Source organism: Notolepis coatsorum (genome assembly GCF_963971535.1).
Source record: "Notolepis coatsorum genome assembly, chromosome: 7".
Taxonomy (NCBI): Eukaryota; Metazoa; Chordata; class Actinopteri; order Aulopiformes; family Paralepididae; genus Notolepis; species Notolepis coatsorum.
Genome location: NC_140171.1, coordinates 133236519 through 133262114, shown reverse-complemented (window position 1 = coordinate 133262114; position 25596 = coordinate 133236519). Strand labels below are relative to the sequence as shown.

The window sequence follows — 25596 nt, the reverse complement described above, 5'->3', positions numbered from 1 at the left end:
AAATGGCAGAAAGGTGTCCACTCCAGGCTTGAAGTTAGGACATTCTATACCCTCAACTCAGCTCCAACGAGCAGGGCAGTTTCCTAAGTCATGACAACAAAAACAAAAACCCTTATAGTACAGACAAACTATATATATATATATATATATATATAATTTTGAAGCCCAAAAACCCCACCCCTCTTCTTCGGGATGCAGACTTGAACTCAACATTTTTTATTATACTCGTGGTAGGCCCTGCACCCCGTCTATAAGGCACGAGGCTAATCCCCCCCTAATACATCTGGGACGTACCAATATTGAGAAAACTATAGAAAAAAACACTAAAAACAATATCTTAATATACCCAAAACAAATAGCTCTGCACAAAATAAAAGGGTAGAAAAGTCAGTTCCCTCTAAATATTTAGTTATGAGAGTTGGTTGTTAGTTGTTCCAGACAAAACATGCTCTCTGTATGCTAGAGAATTTATGCCAGTAAGCTGGTTTATCATAAAATGGAGTAACAGAATATTACACTAGGAATGTAAGAGGTGTTATGTAATAGAACTGTTTGATTATGACACATTCTCAGAAACACTTTTCTTTAATTTTACTGTTGGATGTGGAGATTGACATTATGTTGCAAATATGTACAAGTTAACATCTTTTGCTTTGAAGTCAAATAACAATTTCACAATGCAATGGCTCCTATCCAAATATATTTGCTACCAAATAATCCCCCGATTTTTGAAAACATCACCTTTATGGATTCCTTTACCACAAGACTTATCTAATTGCATTATTGACAACTTTTCCTCGTTATCACATTTCTTTCATCCAAATCATAGCGTCTACAGTGCAATAAAGTTGTTCTGAAATGTTGTTAAACAGTTCAAAAGCCGTCTCGGGATGCTCTGTTCGGTATCCCCAGTTTAAAACATGACAGTCTTCCCTCCTGTTCGCTACTCCCTTTCTCAGCGTACAGTTCTAGGCCTGGGTCCTACACAGTTTTAAAACCTGACAGTTCCTCTTGTTTGATACACACACAGTTCAATACCTGACAGTTTTGAACCTGTACTAAAACAATAGACAGAGTTAACTTAGTACAGTGTAAAAAAAACATCTTATTTTGCTCCACGAACAGAGCAAGTTGTGTGTCTGTGTGAGCGCAGTAGCGATGCCCACAAAGCACTGAAAGCGGGGCTTCACTGGGTAACGTCACACGCAACAGGGTACTGTAGTATTCCATGCAACGCGCCAGTCAATTTAACTACATGCTATTTTACACAACCGTTTCTGTGCGCGATAGATTTCAGATGTGCGCGGGAGCGTTTTGCCATGCGCGAGCGCGCCTTAGAGGGAACATTGCTTGCAACCTCACAAAGACACCACTTCAAAAGTGCACTATTTCGGTTTTTGTCACATTCAATTAACTGCACCTCATATCTCTGTGCAGTTCTTATTTACTCCTTGTATAATTAAACTCTATTTAATTAACCTGTATATCAATATTATTATTATGATAATCCCCTCTCTGTCTGCTCCAGTCGATTCTAACTCCCCCCCCCCCACTGTCCCTTTAACCCATTCTCTGCCGGAGCTTATATCCATCCTTGTAGCCTCTCTGCCAGCTCTATTTGTCTATGGAGATGTTCACCTTCTTTGCAGGGCTATAACTTTTTAAATTGTATTGCTAAATTGACATTACTATGGCCCATTCAACATCAATTATCTATCGTTCAGGATGTAGGAACGTTTAACTTTTTCATTCACACATTCATACAATAATACGGTCTAGAGTATAAATATGTTTTTATCGTTTTCTGCAGTATTTCATAGAACGTGAGATATAGCCATAAATGCATATATTAGATCATCAAATGCAGTTTGATACCGATCGACGGCAGATAAAAAATGTCAACTGTACATGATCCTAGACGTGTTGACTGATCATCTGCGGTTGACCGGAGGGGGGGGGGGGGGGGGGGGGGGGTCGTTTATAATTCCGTGGCCGACGTTAAATCATTTATGTAGTATGGGTGATATATAGATCAGAGCAGTTTGTATCGAAAATGGTAAAGAAAAACACTGAAACTCACCCGAGTCTCCTCTTACCGTTGGGTGATGAGCATGGAGCAAAAAGATCGCTATTATGGGATGTTGATCTAGGTGATCCAGTTCCGGTTTGTATAATACTAATATACGTCCAATCATGTTGTTTATTGAGTTATGGCAACGGATCGATATGCGCGGTGTCTGGATAGAGTCCCACGAGCGATAGCGAGTGGCCGGACGGAATAGGGGACGGACTAAGCACGTCCGGCCACTTCCGGTTTTGGCAACTTGCCGATCGGCCACCAGGTGGCGGTATTGAAGCGTTGCAGAGTTGAGCGGAGTCCTACAACACCAGCAAAGACTGAAATGTGGGTGAAATGTGAATACCATGACGAAAATATGAAATATTGATCTCAAAGACGCCGTAACCCGTCATTGGCAGATTACGCATGGCAAGGAATGACGTGTAAACACGTCATCGGCGGAGAAAGGGTTAATGCCTCAATCACTCTCTTGATTGACTTACATTCTTACTTTTACTAACTCGTACTCGTGATTCTCCTGTCATTCTTGTGTCTACTCAGTCGCAGCTCTGTATGTGGCTTCTTGTTTTCATTCCTGTGTCTGATAAGATGGCTCCCTCACTTAAACAAACGGTCGCTGCTGCCTCTGACTTCTTTTTTCCCCCCACCACCCTCTTCTAACCAGTCTTGACTAGAGACAGACACAGATGCTAACCCTGATGATAATGGCAATCTATCTGAGCAGGTCCTAAATTATTATAATGATGACAATGGTACTACCCAGAAACACTGATTTCTCTCATTGGCAAATTACCTGTCTATCACTCTTTTAATAACGACCAAAAGGGCAGTGATTATAGTCTGATTACTCAGAAGCATGTTTGAAAGTGAGAGGGCAAGGTTATGATACATTACGACAGCAAAGTCATTAGTGGAATTTCCAAACCTTGAATATGTTTCTACAGCTAAACCAGACATCCGTCCTTCAATCTTGTGGGTATAGGGCCAATACAGGAAGTTGAGTAGTTACATTCCATGACAGTTTTGTAAAGCTCAGTTGATATAACGCAAGCAAATTTTCCTATAGTTACTTTCCCGCAGGGTTTTTGCTGATCGTGTCCATGTCTGTATCACGACTAATGCTGGCCCTAATTGAAGTTATTTTGTTATTGAAGAATCATGCTAGTTCTTCACATTTTGATGCAATGACTGTGGAGGGGTGGAGTGCAGTGTTATACTCTGTGATAATCTTAGGAAAACAGTTCTTTCTTGCCACTCTTATTTCTTCATTATAGGCAGTCCTGGCTTCCTTATATATATATATATATATATATCGCATATATATATATATCGCATATATATATATATCGCAGTGGACCCTGAGCTTGGTTTTCCTCCATTTTCGTCCAGCAACTCTACAGCTTCTCTTTGTCTGACCAACACTGCTATCGTTTTTACCCATGGGGAGCTTTTGTCACTTGACCTTCCCCCCCCCCCCCCCCCCCCCTTTATTGTCTCTGTTAAGTTTAGGTTAACATTGAAGAATACACAGTGATGGTCAGATATAGGTAATTCGATTACTGATCATTTATCAATGTCTAGGATGTCACCACGTTGGTGAGTGGGTTCATTTACATGTTGTATTAGCTCAACGCTGCTCAGTAGGTTGGTAAACTCAATAGCCTTGGGGTCGTTCTTATTCAGATCTCCACGTATGATTAATCTTTCACATCTATAAGGATACCAACTGAGATTAGCTTCTGAGAACCAGGGGTGTAAAGTACTTTCTAATTGTACTTTGTTACAATACTTAAGTACTGTTTTGGGGAATTTGTACTTTACTTGAGTATTATTAGGTTTATATATTTTGTACTTGTACTCATCACATTTCTAATTCAAATGTCATACTTTTTACTCCTTACATTTAAAATGCAGACCTACAAAGTACAAAGTACAAATCTCACAGGTCCAACCATTTTAATTAGTATATCCTAATTGTTTATCTGGCCGAACTAACATTAACGTTATTAATCCTGTGACCGCAGGTAAACAGCCAATCAAATCCCCATCAATGGAAAATGAACCCGCCCATACCCATGCTGATGGGTCCCTGTGCAACACTAGAAAGTGGGGATCTTTGATTAAACACCTGCTATCAGAAGAATAGACAGTCAGATCCACATTATGCTGTAGTTAATATTGTGATATTATTCAGGGTACTCCAGTATTCTGCCTTTAATATTGTGATATTATTCAGGATAATCCAGTATTCTGTGATGTGAATGCCGTTAGTTTACCTCCATTGTCTATCGCAGAACACATTCCATTGTGGGCAGAGTATGCTTGGTTTCATTCCAGCCCTGCCTAAACACCAGCTGATGACTTCACTAATTGGCTCACCTCTTCAACTAACACACCTGGTGCAATGTATAGTTAAAATGAAAACTTGGCCCACGATGGAATGAGTTTGAGACCCCTGGTCTATCCCTTTCAAAAAAACAATGTACTTTTACTTTTTAGTACTTAAGTACATTTAAAAGTAGGACCCCTTGACTTTCACTCAAGTGCGCCTCCAGCCAGATACCCTGGCCTCTACTTGAGTCAGACCCCGAGACGGTACCCATACTTCCACCCAAGTACAATTTCTGGGTACTTTCTACACCCCTGCTGAGAACTCCTACAGAAATATTGGGTCTCATTCCCGAAAATGTTTCAAAGATATATTCTGGAAGACTTATCTTGGAACCACTGAGACATAATCTATGACAAGTACACTCTGAGTCCTGAACGTGCTGGAGATATGTCTTAAGTGGCTGAAACGGTCGCAGAAATGATATGATCTGATATCTGCTTGGAGAATGGCATTCTGTCATAAACTCCAAAGCGCATTCCCGTTCAGGTAATTTGCATACAAACCACGCCCCCGACAGTCCTTATAAAGCAACTGGTGACGCAGCTGTGTGAAATGGAATGGCGGAAGTGCTTTGAGAGCCGCGTGATTACGAAACCTAGCGTCAGTCAGTGCCAATCAGAGAGCGTCTCCGAGAAATGCGGCTAGGTTTCATAATCACGCTTGTGCCCATCAAAACTAGATTAGATTAAAGTATTGGCATCATATACAGCTTGCGGTACACACCTGCCGCAGCGCACACGCACACACACACACACGCGCGCGCGCAGTACTGTATATAAATGAATGAATGACATATAATATATATAGCCTACGGGCCGGCGGGCGTAATGAATGAACGCAGTATGGCTTATTATTCCATAATTAAGCCTATAGGCTACTGTTCATTTGTAGGCGCACACAAGACTTGTTATGGAATATTAATGCAGTCTATTTCCACCGATTAGCTTTAGTTCTTATTTATTTATCCACTGTCATTTCAGTGTTGGTGTATGGGCTTATTAGGCTATATAGTGTATTTCAATATAAGTTTAATTGATTAATGATATATTCGAAGGAATGCAGGTTTATAGCTATATCAACCCCCTCCAATGTACAGTAAATGACCAAGTATGGTTTTGTCAATATTCCAATGTACAGTTTTGCTTGTACAGTGTAAGTCTACCACCCCTCCTACCCAACCTCCTCCAACAGTTTCTACGTCAAATGTACTCTCTTTTCTGTACTCTTTTTGTATCACAAACAGTACTGTATTTGCAAATCTGGTATGTCATAAATGTATAGATGTAGCAGTACTGTCTATCTGTGTCGTGTGTGTCCTTTTTTAGAAAGAACACAGTGTTCCCCTTTTTTAGAAAGAACACGATGTCCTCTTCTCTCTTCTTCTTAGAAAGAACACGATGTCCTCTCAACCGTGACACAGTCACTTCGACACAAACCTCCCAAGGGAACTTTATTTTTTTTTCTTCTTCTTCCTCCTCTTCCTCCGACCTCCGATGATCAAGCTGGCCTTGACCCTCATTGCAAAAAATTTTTTAGTGATCACAGCATCTTTCTTCTGTAGTTCTGTTCGACGACCTCCCGGTGACCAAGCTGGCGTTGGTTCTTGCGTATCCGGTCACTGGCACCACTGTAACTGGTCTAAAGGCCACCCTCTGTGTCGTCGTCGTGTAGTGGAAGTGATGACTCAGTTGTGGCAATTCAGTGTTTAATTCTGGAAAGACATTCCACAGGCAAGAATAATATGGCATTATTTCTTGTCCACTAGGTGGCTCCAATTCACAGGCCCTTTCAGCATTCCAGATAGTCTGAACATTTTGAATGATACATTGAAATATCACAATAATAATAAAATACACAATGAAATAATACAAATTAAATAATAAGACATCTCCAATTACCTGGAAAGACATTCCACAGGCAAGAATAATATGGCATTATTTCTTGTCCACTAGGTGGCTCCAATTCACAGGCTGCAACGAGGGAAATCAATGTCAGGAAAAGGCCTACAACGCATTGCTCAGCCCATAACTACTAGTTGTCCACATGTGTCATACAAAAGATAGTCACCATAGTTAAACCCCATTACAAAAAGTGCAGAATTGTTCACATTAACACAGTTACCACTATATACAACTCCGGTTCATTGCCCGGCAACTTATTTACAATAGTGCGTTCTTTTAGACCTGATATATTTACAGACACTGAAAGCACGTCTTACCCCTTTCAGCATTCCAGATAGTCTGGCGCGAAAGGGGAGGTGCAAGGGGAAATACGTCACTTCGGCAGGAAGTGACGACGGCTTCAAAATAAAAGACTATTAGAGTAAAAATAATAATAAACAATTAAAATAAAACGTTAGGGAGGGATCTTTGTGGAATACAACATTAGTATATTTTATATACCTGCTACATACTCCCCCCCTGAATTCCGCTAAAATCCCGAACCTACAGGACACACTAACAGGGACCTCCAACACTACGTCAGAACCGGCAGACATGACACACACTAACAGGGACCTCCAACACTACGTCAGAACCGGCACGGGTTTACATGAAGAAACGTATCTTCAGAATCAGCTAGAAGCTACCTGTCAAACAGGTTCAGAGAAAACAAAAGGGTGTACAGTCCTATGTTCCTCCTAGAATCGCTTGGTGCCTTATACACCAAACCTACCCGGCCTACTCGAGTCCCATATCCTGCCTGTGAGCACATGCAGTAACACTACTTACAGTGACACATTGCAAGACTAAAGTGTACACAGACTAAACAAATATGCACTGACCACAGCAACTACAGTATACTGCCCATTGACCTAGACAACGTCGGTTTCTACGGTGTGAGCTAACTGCAGCAACTACGGCAACCTGCCCTCCAACCTAAACACGTAAGATACAAACACAGGACGTGGAAATCAAGGAGCGTGAGAAATCAAAAAAAATAATTGGCCACTGCACAAAGCACAGAATCCCTGTGACATGACAGAGAGTTCCCGACTCTGTACTGTAGGGCACCAGCTCTGCACCAAAGCAGAGAGTTCCAATGGTTCGACAATAAAATTCCAGGCTCTGCACGCTGCCATTTCACCACACCACCGCAACTGTTGTCAAACAGCTAACCAAATAACAATCAACAATCCCAATTATACTATTTACATGTATTAAATCACCATCAGAAAAAAATTATGAAGTCCCCTCTACGACATAGGGATCCATCTTCCTTCTCTCACTACAAAACGAGCTATCAGGAAAGAAGGGAAAAATTATAATTATATTCCACTAATCACAAAAAAAAATCTCCAAATGCTTCAGCACCTTTAAACAAACAGAAAAACAAAAACTGACCACCAGTCCTTTTCAACAACTCAACTTTCTTCTTTTTTTCAAAAAAGAACACGATGTCCTCTTTTCTAGAAAGAACACGATGTCCTCCTTTCTTAGAAAGAACACGATGTCCTCCCTTTCTAGAAAGAACACGGTGTCCTCCTTTTTTAGAAAGAACACAGTGTTCCCCTTTTTTAGAAAGAACACGATGTCCTCTTCTCTCTTCTTCTTAGAAAGAACACGATGTCCTCTCAACCGTGACACAGTCACTTCGACACAAACCTCCCAAGGGAACTTTATTTTTTTTTCTTCTTCTTCCTCCTCTTCCTCCGACCTCCGATGATCAAGCTGGCCTTGACCCTCATTGCAAAAATTTTTTTAGTGATCACAGCATCTTTCTTCTGTAGTTCTGTTCGACGACCTCCCGGTGACCAAGCTGGCGTTGGTTCTTGCGTATCCGGTCACTGGCACCACTGTAACTGGTCTAAAGGCCACCCTCTGTGTCGTCGTCGTGTAGTGGAAGTGATGACTCAGTTGTGGCAATTCAGTGTTTAATTCTGGAAAGACATTCCACAGGCAAGAATAATATGGCATTATTTCTTGTCCACTAGGTGGCTCCAATTCACAGGCCCTTTCAGCATTCCAGATAGTCTGAACATTTTGAATGATACATTGAAATATCACAATAATAATAAAATACACAATGAAATAATACAAATTAAATAATAAGACATCTCCAATTACCTGGAAAGACATTCCACAGGCAAGAATAATATGGCATTATTTCTTGTCCACTAGGTGGCTCCAATTCACAGGCTGCAACGAGGGAAATCAATGTCAGGAAAAGGCCTACAACGCATTGCTCAGCCCATAACTACTAGTTGTCCACATGTGTCATACAAAAGATAGTCACCATAGTTAAACCCCATTACAAAAAGTGCAGAATTGTTCACATTAACACAGTTACCACTATATACAACTCCGGTTCATTGCCCGGCAACTTATTTACAATAGTGCGTTCTTTTAGACCTGATATATTTACAGACACTGAAAGCACGTCTTACCCCTTTCAGCATTCCAGATAGTCTGGCGCGAAAGGGGAGGTGCAAGGGGAAATACGTCACTTCGGCAGGAAGTGACGACGGCTTCAAAATAAAAGACTATTAGAGTAAAAATAATAATAAACAATTAAAATAAAACGTTAGGGAGGGATCTTTGTGGAATACAACATTAGTATATTTTATATACCTGCTACATAAACAAGACGAAATTCTTTCTCTGGTCTGCATCCCCTTATGTAATTGAGCTGTACTGTACTGTACCCATTCTGCAATCTGTTAATAAAGTTTTCAATCAATCAATCAATCAATCAATCAATCAATCAATCAATCAAACAAAGGTCTGTCCCATTGTATACCAATCAATGGGATACATTGCATGTTGACCTGCATTCTTTCAAATGTATATAATTAATCATTAAAACAGATGTGTAACAAATAAGAAATGCAAATTCCACAGAAGGCATTAAATTATTATTATTTTCAATCATTTCACAATAATTGCATAATTGTGTTTGAATATCTGAGTAATTAAAGTAATTATACATTTGTCCAAAATAGCTGGTTCAGATATGGTTAATCCAGCTGCCCTGTGATCAGATGAATCCATATTATTTATTTTTCCGACATCAAATGCGTAATTTCTTATCGTACAAATATTGTCATATTTATTTTAATTATGATCAAGTAATTAATTCCAAGGAGGCCTGTAGCGTTAACATGAAGGAATCACTATGAGAACACAGTCTCAAGTTATAATAAATTTTTTAATTAGTCAATCAATCATGAGATTTGATCGTGGGCTGAGAGCATATTTAAGTGTGCTCCTCAGCACTCTTAGATCTGCTCTCAAATAAGATCTCAGGAAAATTTGAGGACTCCCACTCCCAGCCCTAATATGTCTTAAATAGGCCGAAATCTGGCTAAGACGAAATATTTTGTCGTAACTTCGTTCGAGAATGAGACCCATTGATGAGTATTTTGGTGGCTGGTACAATGTGATGATGAGCAAAAACAGTCCAGCTTTTAGTTCAATAACAAGATATTCAAATGATGTAAATTCACCCATGTCAATGTCATCACAAACGATGCAGATAAAATAGCGGCAACCCTCCCCCTCTTCTGTAACATGGGGAGAGGGGGATAGCAAAACCTGCGCTATAAAAATAATGCCATTTAGCCGGTCTCGACTAGGAACATGCATTGCAAACTACTTTCAGTTATCAGATCATTGATTAAGAAAGATTTTCTGCTCAATGATCTAACATTCAGAAGGGCCATTGTCAGTGATTTGTTTACATTATTTTTGACCCAATTCACTGGTCAAAAAGGGCCCGACCAGTGTGTGGGTTAATTTGACCCATTATTATTGGTTATTTAATTTGACCCATAACTTGGGTCAAATAAACGAATACTAACGACCCATTTTAAGGGTCAAAATAACCCAACCTCCAAGTTGATTTGACCCCATATTGGGTTATACCAACGACCCATTTTAAGGGTCAAAATAACCCAACCTCCAAGTTGATTTGACCCCATATTGGGTTATACCAACGACCCATTTTAAGGGTCAAAATAACCCAACCTCCAAGTTGATTTGACCCCATATTGGGTTATACAAACAACCCATTTTAAGGATCAAAATAACCCAACCTCCTAGTTGTTTTGACCCGTATTGGGTTATACAAACGACCCATTTTAAGGGTCAAAATAGTTGCTTTGACTGAATTTTGGGTTACATCAAAAGGGTCAAATAGACCCTATTCACAGCAGCCATCTTGTGAGCCAGATTGACAATGATTGACCAACAAATGGACACAGCAACATGATTAGTTACACATGTGTCAGTCTGGTTCACAGGATGTAGGTTTACCCTGCTGTGTCAAGATGGCTGCTGTAAAAAGGGCCTATTAACACAACTGCTATAGTTAGTACACTACATTAGGTTGGCACAGATGCTTGATTGAAAGGTATAACAGTCTAAATGTGCTGAAATCAATGAAAAGAACAGACCAAGGCGTAGAATACATTTAACTTCAAAATGTATTACACTTGTTGCATACATGTCATGGCGTGTGGACATCAAAAAGTGCTTGTGCTGCTATAGTGCCCATGAAACACATCATGTCAAACTGATTTCCTGTTTAAATAATAAATAATAAATAATACATATCGGTATGGTTTTGTACTGCTTTACTGCCCTGTTGGAACACTCCCCCAGATATTGATAGATCAAAACACATATATACTAAGGCTGTCAAAGTTAACGCGGTATTAACACGTTATCGCCCAATTCTAATAACACCACTATTTTTTTTAACTCACGATTAACTTTTAAGATTTTTTTTTACTAGACTATACTCAGGTGTATTATTGATGCTCTCATTGATACTATGTTTGTTTCTGAAGTGTGTGTGTGTGTGTGTGTGTGTGTGTGTGTGTGTGTGTGTGTGTGTGTGTGTGTGTGTGTGTGTGTGTGTGTGTGTGTGTGTGTGTGTGTGTGTGTGTGAGATATAGAGAGAGAGAGGGGGGTGAGAGAGAAGGGAAGGGGCAAGAGAGAAAGAGAGCTGGGAGAGTGTGTGTGTGAGAGAGAGAGGGGGGGTGTGTGTGATTACTCAGCCCTTGTGTGGGTGAATGTAACAAGTTCCTAACGTTTTCTTTCCCCTATTATTTCATGTACACTTTATTCATTGTTTTAATGAATTTTCTTTCTTTTAAGTTATTTTGTGCATCACTCTGTTTTGAATTTGATGCAAATTTGCAATGCATGAGGGTCATCCTTTTGTGTTAAATGGCTGCATAACGTAAGCATTTGTTGACTCGCATGTTGATAAGAGAGTATTAAAACTTGGAACTTGAAAAAGACCTGTTTAAGGTAGAAAAAAAGGTAGAAAAAAAGAAAGAAATTCGATTAATTTGTGATTAATCGCGAGTTAACTATGGACAATCATGCGATTAATCGTGTTAAATATTTTAATCGATTGACAGCACTAATATATACATATAGAAATACGGGACTTAGCGTCTACCCATCTCCCTCCTCCTCCATCTCTTCCCCCACCTTCCCTCCTCCTACTTCACCTCCTCACTACGCCACCTCCTCTCCTTATACTCCTCCTCCTCTCCTCCACCTTCCCTCCTGCTACTTCACCTATTCCACCTCCTCATTTGTAAGTTTTGCGTTACGTACGGCTGTCCTTAAGAATGCTACATGCTTGGACTCTGGTCCCTCAATATTATATATAACGTGCTGGAGAAACTCCCATGCATGAACACACTGCCTGGGGTACTTTATGTCAAATACATAAAATGCTTTAAAACACGTATCAACTGTCCCGAGCATTGTGCTTTCAGGGTGTGCCCAACCTGCATAGATCACGAATGCCTGAGCACAACATGTGTGTGGTTCTCCCAGCACCAAAACCGAGGGAGAGGGTCTTGCCTGTTGGAGGTACTCCACCATATGTGTCCCAACCTAAAACAAGCACATAAGCCTTGCCCACTGCGCCACTTAGCCGCCCTCCAAAAGCCTATCCTCAAGTTTTATACATTTTGAGGGTAAACGTTTTATTGAGCCGTACTGTATTGTACCCATTCTGCAATCTGTTAAATAAAGTTTTCATTCATTCATTCATTCATTCATTCATTCATTCATTCATTCATTCATTCATTCATTCATTCATTCATTCATTCAAAGAATGTTAAATACAGGTGAATCTTGGGTTGACAGCAAATCATAAGCAAGATAACAGGTTTATACCAACTATACAAGGGAGCTAAATTAAATCAAGTTTTTTTTTCTCATGCCAATGGAACGTGCAATGACATTTTGGAGTGCTCAAAACAGTGGTTTTAACTCGTCTTTGTAAATTAGGGAAACCTCAATGGCTTTTCGAGTTTAAATAGAGGTTATGGGGGCCTGGGGGACTTTGGTTGTCAGACCTTGGCTTGGTGGTGGTGCAACCAAACTCTGTGGGTGCAACCTATAGGCTCTCTGAAGCAGCAGATAGGCTCTCTGAAGCAGCAGATAGGCTCTCTGAAGCAGTTAGGCTCTCTGAAGCAGCAGATAGGCTCTCTGAAGCAGCAGTTAGGCTCTCTGAAGCAGCAGATAGGCTCTCTGAAGCAGCAGTTAGGCTCTCTGAAGCAGCAGATAGGCTCTCTGAAGCAGCAGTTAGGCTCTCTGAAGCAGCAGTTAGGCTCTCTGAAGCAATTAGGCTCTCTGAAGCAGCAGTTAGGCTCTCTGAAGCAGCAGATAGACTCTCTGAAGCAGCAGATAGGCTCTCTGAAGCAGTTAGGCTCTCTGAAGCAGCAGATAGGCTCTGAAGCAGCAGTTAGGCTCTCTGAAGCAGCAGATAGGCTCTCTGAAGCAGCAGATAGGCTCTCTGAAGCAGCAGTTAGGCTCTGTGAAGCAGCAGATAGGCTCTCTGAAGCAGCAGTTAGGCTCTCTGAAGCAGCAGTTCGGCTCTCTGAAGCAGATAGGCTCTGTGAAGCAGCAGATAGGCTCTCTGAAGCAGCAGATAGGCTCTCTGAAGCAGCAGTTAGGCTCTCTGAAGCAGCAGTTAGGCTCCCTGAAGCAGCAGATAGGCTCTCTGAAGCAGCAGTTAGACTCTCTGAAGCAGCAGTTAGGCTCTCTGAAGCAGCAGTTAGGCTCTCTGAAGCAGCAGTTAGGCTCCCTGAAGCAGCAGATAGGCTCTCTGAAGCAGCAGTTAGGCTCTCTGAAGCAGCAGTTAGGCTCCCTGAAGCAGCAGATAGGCTCTCTGAAGCAGCAGTTAGGCTCTCTGAAGCAGCAGTTAGGCTCTTTGAAGCAGTTAGGCTCTCTGAAGCAGCAGTTAGGCTCTCTGAAGCAGCAGTTAGGCTCCATAGGCTCTCTGAAGCAGCAGATAGGCTCTCAGAAGCAGCAGATAGGCTCTCTGAAGCAGCAGATAGGCTCTCTGAAGCAGCAGTTAGGCACTCTGAAGCAGATAGGCTCTCTGAAGCAGCAGATAGGCTCTCTGAAGCAGCAGTTAGGCTCTCTGAAGCAGCAGATAGGCTCTCTGAAGCAGCAGATAGGCTCTCTGAAGCAGCAGATAGGCTCTCTGAAGCAGCAGTTAGGCTCTCTGAAGCAGCAGATAGGCTCTCTGAAGCAGCAGATAGGCTCTCTGAAGCAGTTAGGCTCTCTGAAGCAGCAGATAGGCTCTCTGAAGCAGCAGTTAGGCTCTCTGAAGCAGCAATTAGGCTCTCTGAAGCAGCAGATAGGCTCTCTGAAGCAGCAGTTAGGCTCTCTGAAGCAGCAGATAGGCTCTCTGAAGCAGCAGTTAGGCTCTCTGAAGCAGCAGTTAGGCTCTCTGAAGCAATTAGGCTCTCTGAAGCAGCAGTTAGGCTCTCTGAAGCAGCAGATAGGCTCTCTGAAGCAGTTAGGCTCTCTGAAGCAGCAGATAGGCTCTCTGAAGCAGCAGTTAGGCTCTCTGAAGCAGCAGATAGGCTCTCTGAAGCAGCAGATAGGCTCTCTGAAGCAGCAGATAGGCTCTCTGAAGCAGCAGTTAGGCTCTCTGAAGCAGCAGATAGGCTCTCTGAAGCAGTTAGGCTCTCTGAAGCAGCAGTTAGGCTCTGAAGCAGCAGATAGGCTCTCTGAAGCAGCAGATAGGTTCTCTGAAGCAGCAGTTAGGCACTCTGAAGCAGATAGGCTCTCTGAAGCAGCAGATAGGCTCTCTGAAGCAGCAGTTAGGCTCTCTGAAGCAGCAGATAGGCTCTCTGAAGCAGCAGATAGTCTCTCTGAAGCAGCAGTTAGGCTCTGAAGCAGCAGATAGGCTCTCTGAAGCAGCAGTTAGGCTCTCTGAAGCAGCAGATAGGCTCTCTGAAGCAGATAGGCTCTCTGAAGCAGCAGATAGGCTCTCTGAAGCAGCAGTTAGGCTCTCTGAAGCAGCAGTTAGGCTCCCTGAAGCAGCAGATAGGCTCTCTGAAGCAGCAGTTAGGCTCTCTGAAGCAGCAGTTAGGCTCTCTGAAGCAGCAGTTAGGCACTCTGAAGCAGCAGATAGGCTCTCTGAAGCAGCAGTTAGGCTCTCTGAAGCAGCAGATAGGCTCTCTGAAGCAGCAGTTAGGCTCTCTGAAGCAGCAGTTAGGCTCTCTGAAGCAATTAGGCTCTCTGAAGCAGCAGTTAGGCTCTCTGAAGCAGCAGATAGGCTCTCTGAAGCAGCAGATAGGCTCTCTGAAGCAGTTAGGCTCTCTGAAGCAGCAGATAGGCTCTGAAGCAGCAGTGAGGCTCTCTGAAGCAGCAGATAGGCTCTCTGAAGCAGCAGATAGGCTCTCTGAAGTAGCAGATGGGCTCTCTGAAGCAGCAGTTAGGCTCTCTGAAGCAGCAGATAGGCTCTCTGAAGCAGCAGTTAGGCTCTCTGAAGCAGCAGTTCGGCTCTCTGAAGCAGATAGGCTCTCTGAAGCAGCAGATAGGCTCTCTGAAGCAGCAGTTAGGCTCTCTGAAGCAGCAGTTAGGCTCCCTGAAGCAGCAGATAGGCTCTCTGAAGCAGCAGTTAGGCTCTCTGAAGCAGCAGTTAGGCTCTCTGAAGCAGTTAGGCTCTCTGAAGCAGCAGTTAGGCTCTCTGAAGCAGCAGATAGGCTCTCTGAAGCAGCAGTTAGGCTCTCTGAAGCAGCAGTTAGGCTCCCTGAAGCAGCAGTTAGGCTCTCTGAAGCAGTTAGGCTCTCTGAAGCAGCAGTTAGGCTCTCTGAAGCAGCAGTTAGGCTCTCTGAAGCAGCAGTTAGGCTCCATAGGCTCTCTGAAGCAGCAGATAGGCTCTCTGAAGCAGCAGATAGGCTCTCTGAAGCAGTTAGGCTCTCTGAAGCAGCAGTTAGGCTCTCTGAAGCAGCAGATAGGCTCTCTGAAGCAGCAGATAGGCTCTCTGAAGCAGCAGTTAGGCACTCTGAAGCAGATAGGCTCTCTGAAGCAGCAGATAGGCTCTCTGAAGCAGCAGTTAGGCTCTCTGAAGCAGCAGATAGGCTCTCTGAAGCAGCAGATAGGCTCTCTGAAGCAGCAGTTAGGCTCTCTGAAGCAGCAGATAGGCTCTCTGAAGCAGCAGATAGGCTCTCTGAAGCAGTTAGGCTCTCTGAAGCAGCAGATAGGCTCTCTGAAGCAGCAGTTAGGCTCTCTGAAGCAGCAGTTAGGCTCTCTGAAGCAGCAGATAGGCTCTCTGAAGCAGCAGTTAGGCTCTCTGAAGCAGCAGATAGGCTCTCTGAAGCAGCAGTTAGGCTCTCTGAAGCAGCAGTTAGGCTCTCTGAAGCAATTAGGCTATCTGAAGCAGCAGTTAGGCTCTCTGAAGCAGCATATAGGCTCTCTGAAGCAGCAGATAGGCTCTCTGAAGCAGTTAGGCTCTCTGAAGCAGCAGATAGGCTCTCTCAAGCAGCAGTTAGGCTCTCTGAAGCAGCAGATAGGCTCTCTGAAGCAGCAGATAGGCTCTCTGAAGCAGCAGATAGGCTCTCTGAAGCAGCAGTTAGGCTCTCTGAAGCAGCAGATAGGCTCTCTGAAGCAGCAGTTAGGCTCTCTGAAGCAGCAGTTCAGCTCTCTGAAGCAGATAGGCTCTCTGAAGCAGCAGATAGGCTCTCTGAAGCAGCAGATAGGCTCTCTGAAGCAGCAGTTAGGCTCTCTGAAGCAGCAGTTAGGCTCCCTGAAGCAGCAGATAGGCTCTCTGAAGCAGCAGTTAGGCTCTCTGAAGCAGCAGTTAGGCTCTCTGAAGCAGTTAGGCTCTCTGAAGCAGCAGTTAGGCTCTCTGAAGCAGCAGTTAGGCTCCATAGGCTCTCTGAAGCAGCAGATAGGCTCTCTGAAGCAGCAGATAGGCTCTCTGAAGCAGTTAGGCTCTCTGAAGCAGCAGATAGGCTCTCTGAAGCAGCAGTTAGGCTCTCTGAAGCAGCAGATAGGCTCTCTGAAGCAGCAGTTAGGCTCTCTGAAGCAGAAGTTAGGCTCCCTGAAGCAGCAGATAGGCTCTCTGAAGCAGCAGTTAGGCTCTCTGAAGCAGCAGTTAGGCTCTCTGAAGCAGCAGTTAGGCTCTCTGAAGCAGCAGTTAGGCTCTCTGAAGCAATTAGGCTATCTGAAGCAGCAGATAGGCTCTCTGAAGCAGCAGTTAGGCTCTCTGAAGCAGCAGATAGGCTCTGAAGCAGCAGATAGGCTCTCTGAAGCAGCAGATAGGCTCTCTGAAGCAGTTCGCCTCTCTGAAGCAGCAGTTAGGCTCTCTGAAGCAGCAGATAGGCTCTCTGAAGCAGCAGATAGGCTCTCTGAAGCAGCAGTTAGGCACTCTGAAGCAGATAGGCTCTCTGAAGCAGAAGATAGGCTCTCTGAAGCAGCAGTTAGGCTCTCTGAAGCAGCAGATAGGCTCTCTGAAGCAGCAGATAGTCTCTCTGAAGCAGCAGTTAGGCTCTCTGAAGCAGCAGATAGGCTCTCTGAAGCAGCAGTTAGGCTCTCTGAAGCAGCAGATAGGCTCTCTGAAGCAGATAGGCTCTCTGAAGCAGCAGATAGGCTCTCTGAAGCAGCAGTTAGGCTCTCTGAAGCAGCAGTTAGGCTCCCTGAAGCAGCAGATAGGCTCTCTGAAGCAGCAGTTAGGCTCTCTGAAGCAGCAGATAGGCTCTCTGAAGCAGCAGTTAGGCTCTCTGAAGCAGCAGATAGGCTCTCTGAAGCAGCAGATAGGCTCTCTGAAGCAGCAGTTAGGCTCTCTGAAGCAGCAGATAGGCTCTCTGAAGCAGCAGATAGGCTCTCTGAAGCAGCAGTTAGGCTCTCTGAAGCTTTCTGCTTTGCTTGCCCCGCTAAGCCAATGCGAAGGACGAGGGGGGCTGTGCTTCCTGTTCTGCCCCCTTGCAAATGGGTGTAGCATTCCCTGAGGGGGAGGAGCTGCGCATTATATGGCTTTTTTTGCTTACCTTGCTTCCTCTAGAACTCCACCCCTCTTTTGCGAACTCCAAAAGCGGTACTGCTGGTTCTGGTGAGGGGAGGTACTGGTGGTTCTGGTGAGGGGAGGTACTGGTTCTGGTGAGGGGAGGTACTGCTGGTTCTGGTGAGGGGAGGTACTGCTGGTTCTGGTGAGGGGAGGTACTGGTGTTCTGGTGAGGGGAGGTACTGCTGGTTCTGGTGAGGGGAGGTACTGCTGGTTCTGGTGAGGAGAGGTACTGCTGGTTCTGGTGAAGGGAGGTGCTGGTTCTGGTGAGGGGAGGTACTGCTGGTTCTGGTGAGGGGAGGTACTGCTGGTTCTGGTGAGGGGGGTACTGGTGGTGCCTCCTCATCGATATCTTGATCTGAAAGACAAAGACAGAAAACAAAGAAAGACTTTTACAGTCATTTCAGTGCCATCCAGTGGCAGCAAACTCCAACACAGGACCAGGCTGGCAGGACCAGAGACCAGGACAAGAACATGATGAGAACCAAGATGAAGAACAGAATAATTTGTGTGTGCATGCATGTGTGTTGAAACCCTACTGAACAATACTGCTTAGTCATGGAAACATTTTCATGGTCAAGAAAGTACTAGCTCTTCAGCATTGAAAATATTAGCAGCCTGATTTGGTACATTAGGTGGCTGGGCCAGGGCCTGGTTGTCGTTATGTTCTCCTTGCAAGTGCTTTCTGTAAGACCGAATGAAAGAAAATTTTCTGCTACAAACTCCCTCACAACATTGGATATAAGTGGATGAAGCGTTTATTGTGTGCTACTCGTAAATGTGAAAAGAGAGACTTGGCATCACCAGGAATTAGCCTTTTGCATTTAAAGCATGTATACGCCAGCTGCCTTGATATGTTAGAACTCTTAACTTAGTGATCACTTACAAATTCTCTGTAAAGTTTTGAGAACTTGAGCCGGGGGCCTATTTTGGGGATGAGGTTCCGGATTGTTTCATCATCTAAAAGTTGAAACGCCTCCTCATCGATATCTTTATCTGAAAGACAAAAGACAGAAAACAAAGAAAGACTTTTACAGTCCAGGCAGCAAACTCCAACACAGGACCAGAGACCAGGACAAGAACAGGATGAGAACCAAGATGAAGAACAGAATAATGTGTGTGCATGTGTGTTGAAACCCTATACTGCTTAGTCATGGAAACATTTTCATGGTCAAGAAAGTAAAAATGCTCACCTTTAAAAGCTCTGGCAATTGCCACTCAATACATTTTTCTGTGACAAAGCTGTCCATCAAGACTGGCCTGAAACAAAACAGAAAGCAATGTGGAAATGAACACATCTGCAATTAATTAATGCCTCATGCCCAAGTACTCAGCCACGTGTGAACGATAGGCCAAGTACTAGCTGACATAGCAGCCTAGAATATTTAGCACTGAATTCAGTTGTAAAAAGCCTCACCACATGTCTGGCTTCCGCAGTCTACTGCTTAATTTAGTATAGGATGTTGTAAATTGATGCCCGAATCGCGGGACATTAGAGAGATGATGGAAAATGTAGACCTCAAAATGGCGCAAAATGGCGCTAAATCACAGTATGTAGCTAGCTAGCCAACCAGCTATGTCACCGCATTGAGAGGACAACAGCTTTATTACACACATATGGTTAATAAAGATATCAATCATATAACGTTACACAGCTATAGATAGTCTCCAGTTAATCTGGTATCATTATAACCCAAAACACGGTAAAATTACTAGTACTAGTTACTAGTACTGGCTAATTAGGCCTAGCTACTAGCCAGAACCTTTGTAATACTCATAGACTTGGTCACTTTCGGTAGCATGCTTGAACGGTAATGATTTATGTGTCGTGTCATGTCGTGTGGCTTATTTATTAATAGAGGTTACCACATATTTTTACAAGGTTAGAGATGAACCGATTATAGAAATGAGTAGCTAAGTTGCAACTTGCGGTGGCTAGCTAGCTAGCTAGCTAGGTAACGAGTCCCAGCTAGCCACTAGTTGATGACGCGACAGACTAGCTGTGAAGAGCTAGCTAATTTAGTTCCACAACGTTCACAGTGCATGGTTAACACGACGCAATAGGCACAATGGATGGGTTGAGATATAAATACTGTGCTAACGAAACGAGATCTTACCTTGAGTCAGTGAAGTCTTTTCCGTGAAGAGGGTTTGTTGGACCGTGTTGACTGTGAACGTGAACATGACCCTCTGACTGACTGGAACAAAAGGCATGCATGATAGTTCCCAGTGGGGGAGGGGTGTAGCTTTGCAGATCCCGGCGGAAACACCCAGCTCTCTGACCCAACACATGGGTTATGTCTCAGAAAATTGACCCATAATTATTATAACTCACAAATTGGGTCAAAATTGGATCGAAATTAAATCTCAATAACCCAAATAATGGTTATGCTCAGAGAATTAACCCATAATTTTAACCCAACACGATTAACCAAGAAATTGGGTTATAGAATTGACCCATCTGTTTTTAGTGTGTGGCCGGTCTTAGTAGATTTCTATTTCTATCGATCAGCACTTTGCTGTGTGCAGACCTCAATGTACACTGTGCTCTTATGACCCTACAGGCAGTTACCTGGAAATGGATGTTCTAAATCTGATAGGGTTTTTCAGTGGAAATATCTAATGAAAATGTGCATTTCAACTAGAATTGTCTTTTTCCCTTTTCATGAATATCTAATGAAAAATTACATTTCAACTAGAATTGTTTCTTCCCTTTTTATAGCGTGCGTGCATGTAAACATGTGTGTGTCATATACTCTGCCTGCTATGTCCTCAGGTCGATGCCTTCCCGCAGTGCCGCCCAGTCAATGCGCTGATGGCTCCGTCCCGCCTTGCAACTCTGCTCTCTTCCATCTCGGAAAGTTCTCACCAGGGCTAACTGTGATTGTCCGACCGTCTTTCCAATCTCCTCGCGACGAGGCAGTTGACGTGGCGGGAGGGCCGGTAACGCACACGGGAAAGCACCGAGGCCAGAGTTCACTGCAAGCCACGAAAAACACCGCCATGGGGGAAGAGAAATAAAACAAAGTGTCAGGCTCATTCCTCACTCCCCTCTTCTCCCCAGTCTTCCATGTCTAAATTGCCCATATCCTCAATTTTAACACGCTTCTTTTTTTTAACAGACAAAAACAAAACAAAATAAAATACGCGGCAGAAAATAGTTTCCTCTAAACACTTTGGTGAAAAAAAGCTCTATGGTACCGCACAGACAACACCATTATCCTATTTTCATTCAGAAACAACTGCAGTTTGACCAGATAAGGTGTTAGAAACTAAATCACACAAGAAAAACAACTGTTTCCTCTCTATGGTATTTCTCACGCACGGTCAACTTCCTGCCTCCTTGTGAAAAAAAATCAATAAAAACAGATCAGTGGCTAAAAAGATATTAAACCCTAGCCCACGCCTTAGTTTCGGGACTGCTGTATGACCTAAGTAATTAAAAATGTCTCACGCACGGTCAACTTCCCGCCTCCTTGTGAGAAAAAAATTATTAAAACAGATCAGTGCTAAAAATATATAAAACCCCAGCCCTCACCTTAATTCCGGGACTGTTGTATGACTTAAGTAATTTCTAACTTACCCATAGTACACTTTGCACCACGCCTACTTCGGATACAAATGTAATTCTCGCCTAATATCGGAACCTACCTTTAAATCCAAGTGTTCAGAGGAAAACAAGAGGGAAACACACAACATTTTTTAAATACTATGCTCTAGTGTTAGACACCCCTAGACCCAGATCTCAGCTCACCCTTCAAGCTCCCGCATGCATCCACACGGGCAAACTTGCCAGAGCTGACAAGACAGTCGGTACACAGACGCCCTCTCTCTCTCCTTTATCTTTTCTCGGAGGATAGAGGCGAGGAATAATAGTAACTCCCCCAGATTGCTCGCCGGCAATGCGCAACTGTGTCATCCGCTGTCTGGTCAATCTAGACACCCTAATCAAATTGTAACACATAACTAATTATAAATTTTAAAACAAAAACGTTTTAAACAGAAATCAGAATGCCAACAGCCACAGAGTGTTCCCTATCACGCGTCCAAGGTCCATGCCGGAGGTGGCAGCCAAGCGGACGGCGCAGACGGTTCTCTCCCCCCCCCCAGTGCGCGGAGGAGGTCGAGACGGGGCAGCGCTCCCCTGGAATCCCAGGATTTACCCTTGTCTGCAGAGTCCGTCCGGCGGCCTACCTCGACACCCATCGGTTTAAAAATAGAATAAAACTAGTTTAAAAAATCCCATAAACATCTCTCGTCGCCATCTGTAATGGGAAATATTAAAGGGACAAAACGATGAGCCGTTTACACTAATGATTCTGAGTCATTATTAATAATAGGAACGTTTATTTCACCGTTTACAGTTTACAGTCAGAGACAACAGTTTAATACAGTAGCGTCTGGCCATAGACTGACCCAGAGCACTGTTCACACGTATGTTAAATACACAATTGAAATGACGTCCCCTAGACACCCAGATAGGTAAACAAAGTCTGCCCGAAGGAGAACCAGCCTTGGCTAGGCGGTGATGTTCCTAACTGGAATGTTAAACAGTCTTGCTAGCAGAGAAGAAGATTTAAAGGGACAGTAGTGTCTGCCATATCTGAGCACATTATATAGCTGGTCAAAGTGCACCAGTCAAGCTATCTAATGACATGATAATATATTCCACGACAAGACATAATAGTTTCTTCCCACACAGAACGTGGGGTATTTTTTTAAACCATGGAAAACAAATATGCAGCCAAACCAATAATTTCCTCTGCAAAAAGTCTGCATGAAAAAAAAATAAGAAAGCACATGGAGGCAACAGAGCAAAGAGGCTCATGGGAAATGTATTGAAAACATAGAGACGGTACCGCTTGCGGCCAGCAGATGCCCGAAACGCCTAAAATATTCAGTCAGGTAGTCAAGCAACAGCTTTTCTTAACAAAATACTGTGCACTTTTATTCCAGACCCTACTTCACCTATTGGATCACCTTCGTCCATGTAATAATCACCCTGTTGGCCTGCTGCACCTACGGTTTTGCTCCTGTGGGCTTTGCCCAACACTCTACAACTGATCTGGTGAGTTCATCTGCTACCACTTCATACTTCATTTAAAAAAAATTATATAATCATTTCTATTTGATTTGCCTTTTTATTTTGTTGTTGCATTCCAGGATACATGCAGTATACATATAAACATTACTTTCATCAGTAGGAAAATAAAAGAGGAAGAAAAGCATCTGACTGCTCTTCATCAAATTAGAATTTTGATGAAAGAATACATTTTGAAACTTGATATTGAATATGAAGGATGCTAAGAAGAATGCTAAATTGCTAACATATTTTAGCTTTTGTGAAGACAATCCATATTTCTGTTATACCATTGTGTCTATACTGTTTTGACAGACACTGTTGAAACATTCAATCAAGCTATTTCATCAGTAAAAAAAATAGTGTGCTATGAATAAAAAATAAGAAAGTGGTGCTACGGTCTATTCTTGGAAGCTGCAGTCCCTTTCCCTGTAAAACTTTTCTGTGCCAACGATAGCTCTGTCGCCCCCTGTAGGTGCTGAACAATAAAGCCATCTATGAGAGCGTGAAGTACATCAGGCAGGAGAACTTCTGGATCGGCCCTGGCTCTGTGAGTCTCCCTCGCCGTCACCCAGCTGACCTCAGCTGACCTGTACAGGGCTATGGGTGACCTTTTGGCACCCTTTGACACCCCATCTCACACAAACATACAGACACACGACCACTACCACCATTCATTTCTACTAGAGACCTCCTGTTTTCTACATCTGTCCTGTCCTCAACTAAAGAAATTACTGTAAAATTGTGTTTCCCACATGCAATCATGCAAAGGGTCCTCTTTTATATCTAGTGCTTACCAGAGATGTGCTGATCATTGGTCAGGAAAAAAGCATAATAAACTACTAATTGACTTAACAAAGTCATGGTCAACCAAACTGATAGATTAATCAACAAGAAGGCATGAAGCCGTCCAGACCCACGGCAGAACTAACATTAATCAATCAATCAATAACATGTATTTGTATAGCACATTTAAACATGACACTTGTCAACCAAAGTGCTTCACAGTGGTTCGCATAGCTAAAAGAAAATAAACTCCTGAAGTATAAATAAACAGAAAAAAAAGAACCAACAGACAAACAAAGAAACAGAACAACACGTCAAAACAAACAAGGCAAGAGTCAGAGTGAGTCAGGGAAGGCTAGGGAATATAGGTGAGTTTTGAGCTTAGATTTAAAAGACTCGATGGAGGGGGCAGATTTGATGGACGTGGGGGATGCTGTTCCAGAGGTCAGGGGCTGCGACAGCAAAGTGTTGTTTGCCTAGATGTGGAATGTGAACGTTGTTTGTAACGTTACACTTACTTGTTAACGCTAACAGCCCTTATATCATCCCAACCTTGTGCACTGTCTTTTGAAGGCTGTACCGGGCTGAGTCTTGAAGCACAAGTTGTTAGAAGTGTGTAAAATGTATGTCCTGCACACACGTCCTACTAAATGTTCCTTAAGTTGTGAGTGAGTGACCTCACAGGCCGTCCGTGATAGAGTGAGTGAGTGAGTGACCACACAGGCAGTCTGTGATAGAGTGAGTGACCACACAGGCCGTCTGTGATAGAGTGAGTGAGTGAGTGACCACACAGGCAGTCTGTGATAGAGTGAGTGAGTGAGTGACCACACAGGCAGTCTGTGATAGAGTGAGTGAGTGAGTGACCACACAGGCAGTCTGTGATAGAGTGAGTGACCACACAGGCAGTCTGTGATAGAGTGAGTGAGTGAGTGACCACACAGGCAGTCTGTGATAGAGTGAGTGACCACACAGGCAGTCTGTGATAGTGTGTGTGAGTGAGTGAGTGAGTGACCACACAGGCAGTCTGTGATAGAGTGAGTGACCACACAGGCAGTCTGTGATAGTGTGTGTGAGTGAGTGAGTGAGTGACCACACAGGCAGTCTGTGATAGAGTGAGTGAGTGACCACACAGGCCGTCCGTGATAGAGTGAGTGAGTGACCACACAGGCAGTCTGTGATAGAGTGAGTGAGTGACCACACAGGCCGTCCGTGAGTGAGTGAGTGAGTGAGTGACCACACAGGCCGTCCGTGATAGTGTGAGTGAGTGAGTGAGTGACCACACAGGCAGTCTGTGACAGAGTGAGTGAGTGAGTGAGTGAGTGACCACACAGGCCGTCCGTGATAGTGTGAGTGAGTGAGTGAGTGACCACACAGGCAGTCTGTGACAGAGTGAGTGAGTGACCACACAGGCCGTCCGTGAGTGAGTGAGTGAGTGAGTGAGTGAGTGACCACACAGGCCGTCCGTGAGTGAGTGAGTGAGTGAGTGAGTGACCACACAGGCCATCCGTCAGTGAGTGAGTGAGTGACCACACGGCCGATCCTTAGTATAGCTTGGTCCTTAGTCCATTTTCCATTCTGCTAAATTGAATCTTAGCCTGCTAGCCATTAGCCTGTTAGCCCAGATTAGCTTGTGCTCTCTCCACCACCACCTGGGTAAGCATGTCTTCCTGTTCTCTCTGTGCCTCCCTGCTTGAAATGGTTAACTCTGCTAGAGAGACGTGTCTGTGAACTTGAGTCAGGAAAACAGCCAGCTTTAAAAGTCGCGGGCACCTCAGGCTTTTCTGAGGAGCCTCAAGCGAGGTCTCCTAGACTGGAGAGTCATAGTGCTCAGGACGCAGACTTTGTGGCAGCTGATTTTACACATACTAATCGGTATGCAGCACTTGGGTTCCAGTCCCAGGCCGCGACAGTCTACACAGACTTCCCGAAGACCTGTCCTAGTGATTGGCGACTCCATCACCCAGCATATTAAGCTAGACAAGCCAGCCGTGA

General features: G+C 43.7%; 1 protein-coding gene across 1 annotated transcript in view; it reads left to right on the top strand.

Annotated features, from left to right (window-relative positions):
• LOC311231773 (inactive rhomboid protein 2-like) overlaps nt 1-25596 on the top strand; it is a gene marked incomplete at both ends in the record, with an annotated part of 188154 nt that overhangs the window by 57819 nt on the left and 104739 nt on the right. Inside the window, 2 exons of the mRNA XM_084318401.1 lie at nt 22695-22806; nt 23294-23368. Coding sequence (XP_084174527.1) covers nt 22695-22806; nt 23294-23368 — 187 coding nt within the window. The remainder of the gene's footprint in view (nt 1-22694; nt 22807-23293; nt 23369-25596) is intronic.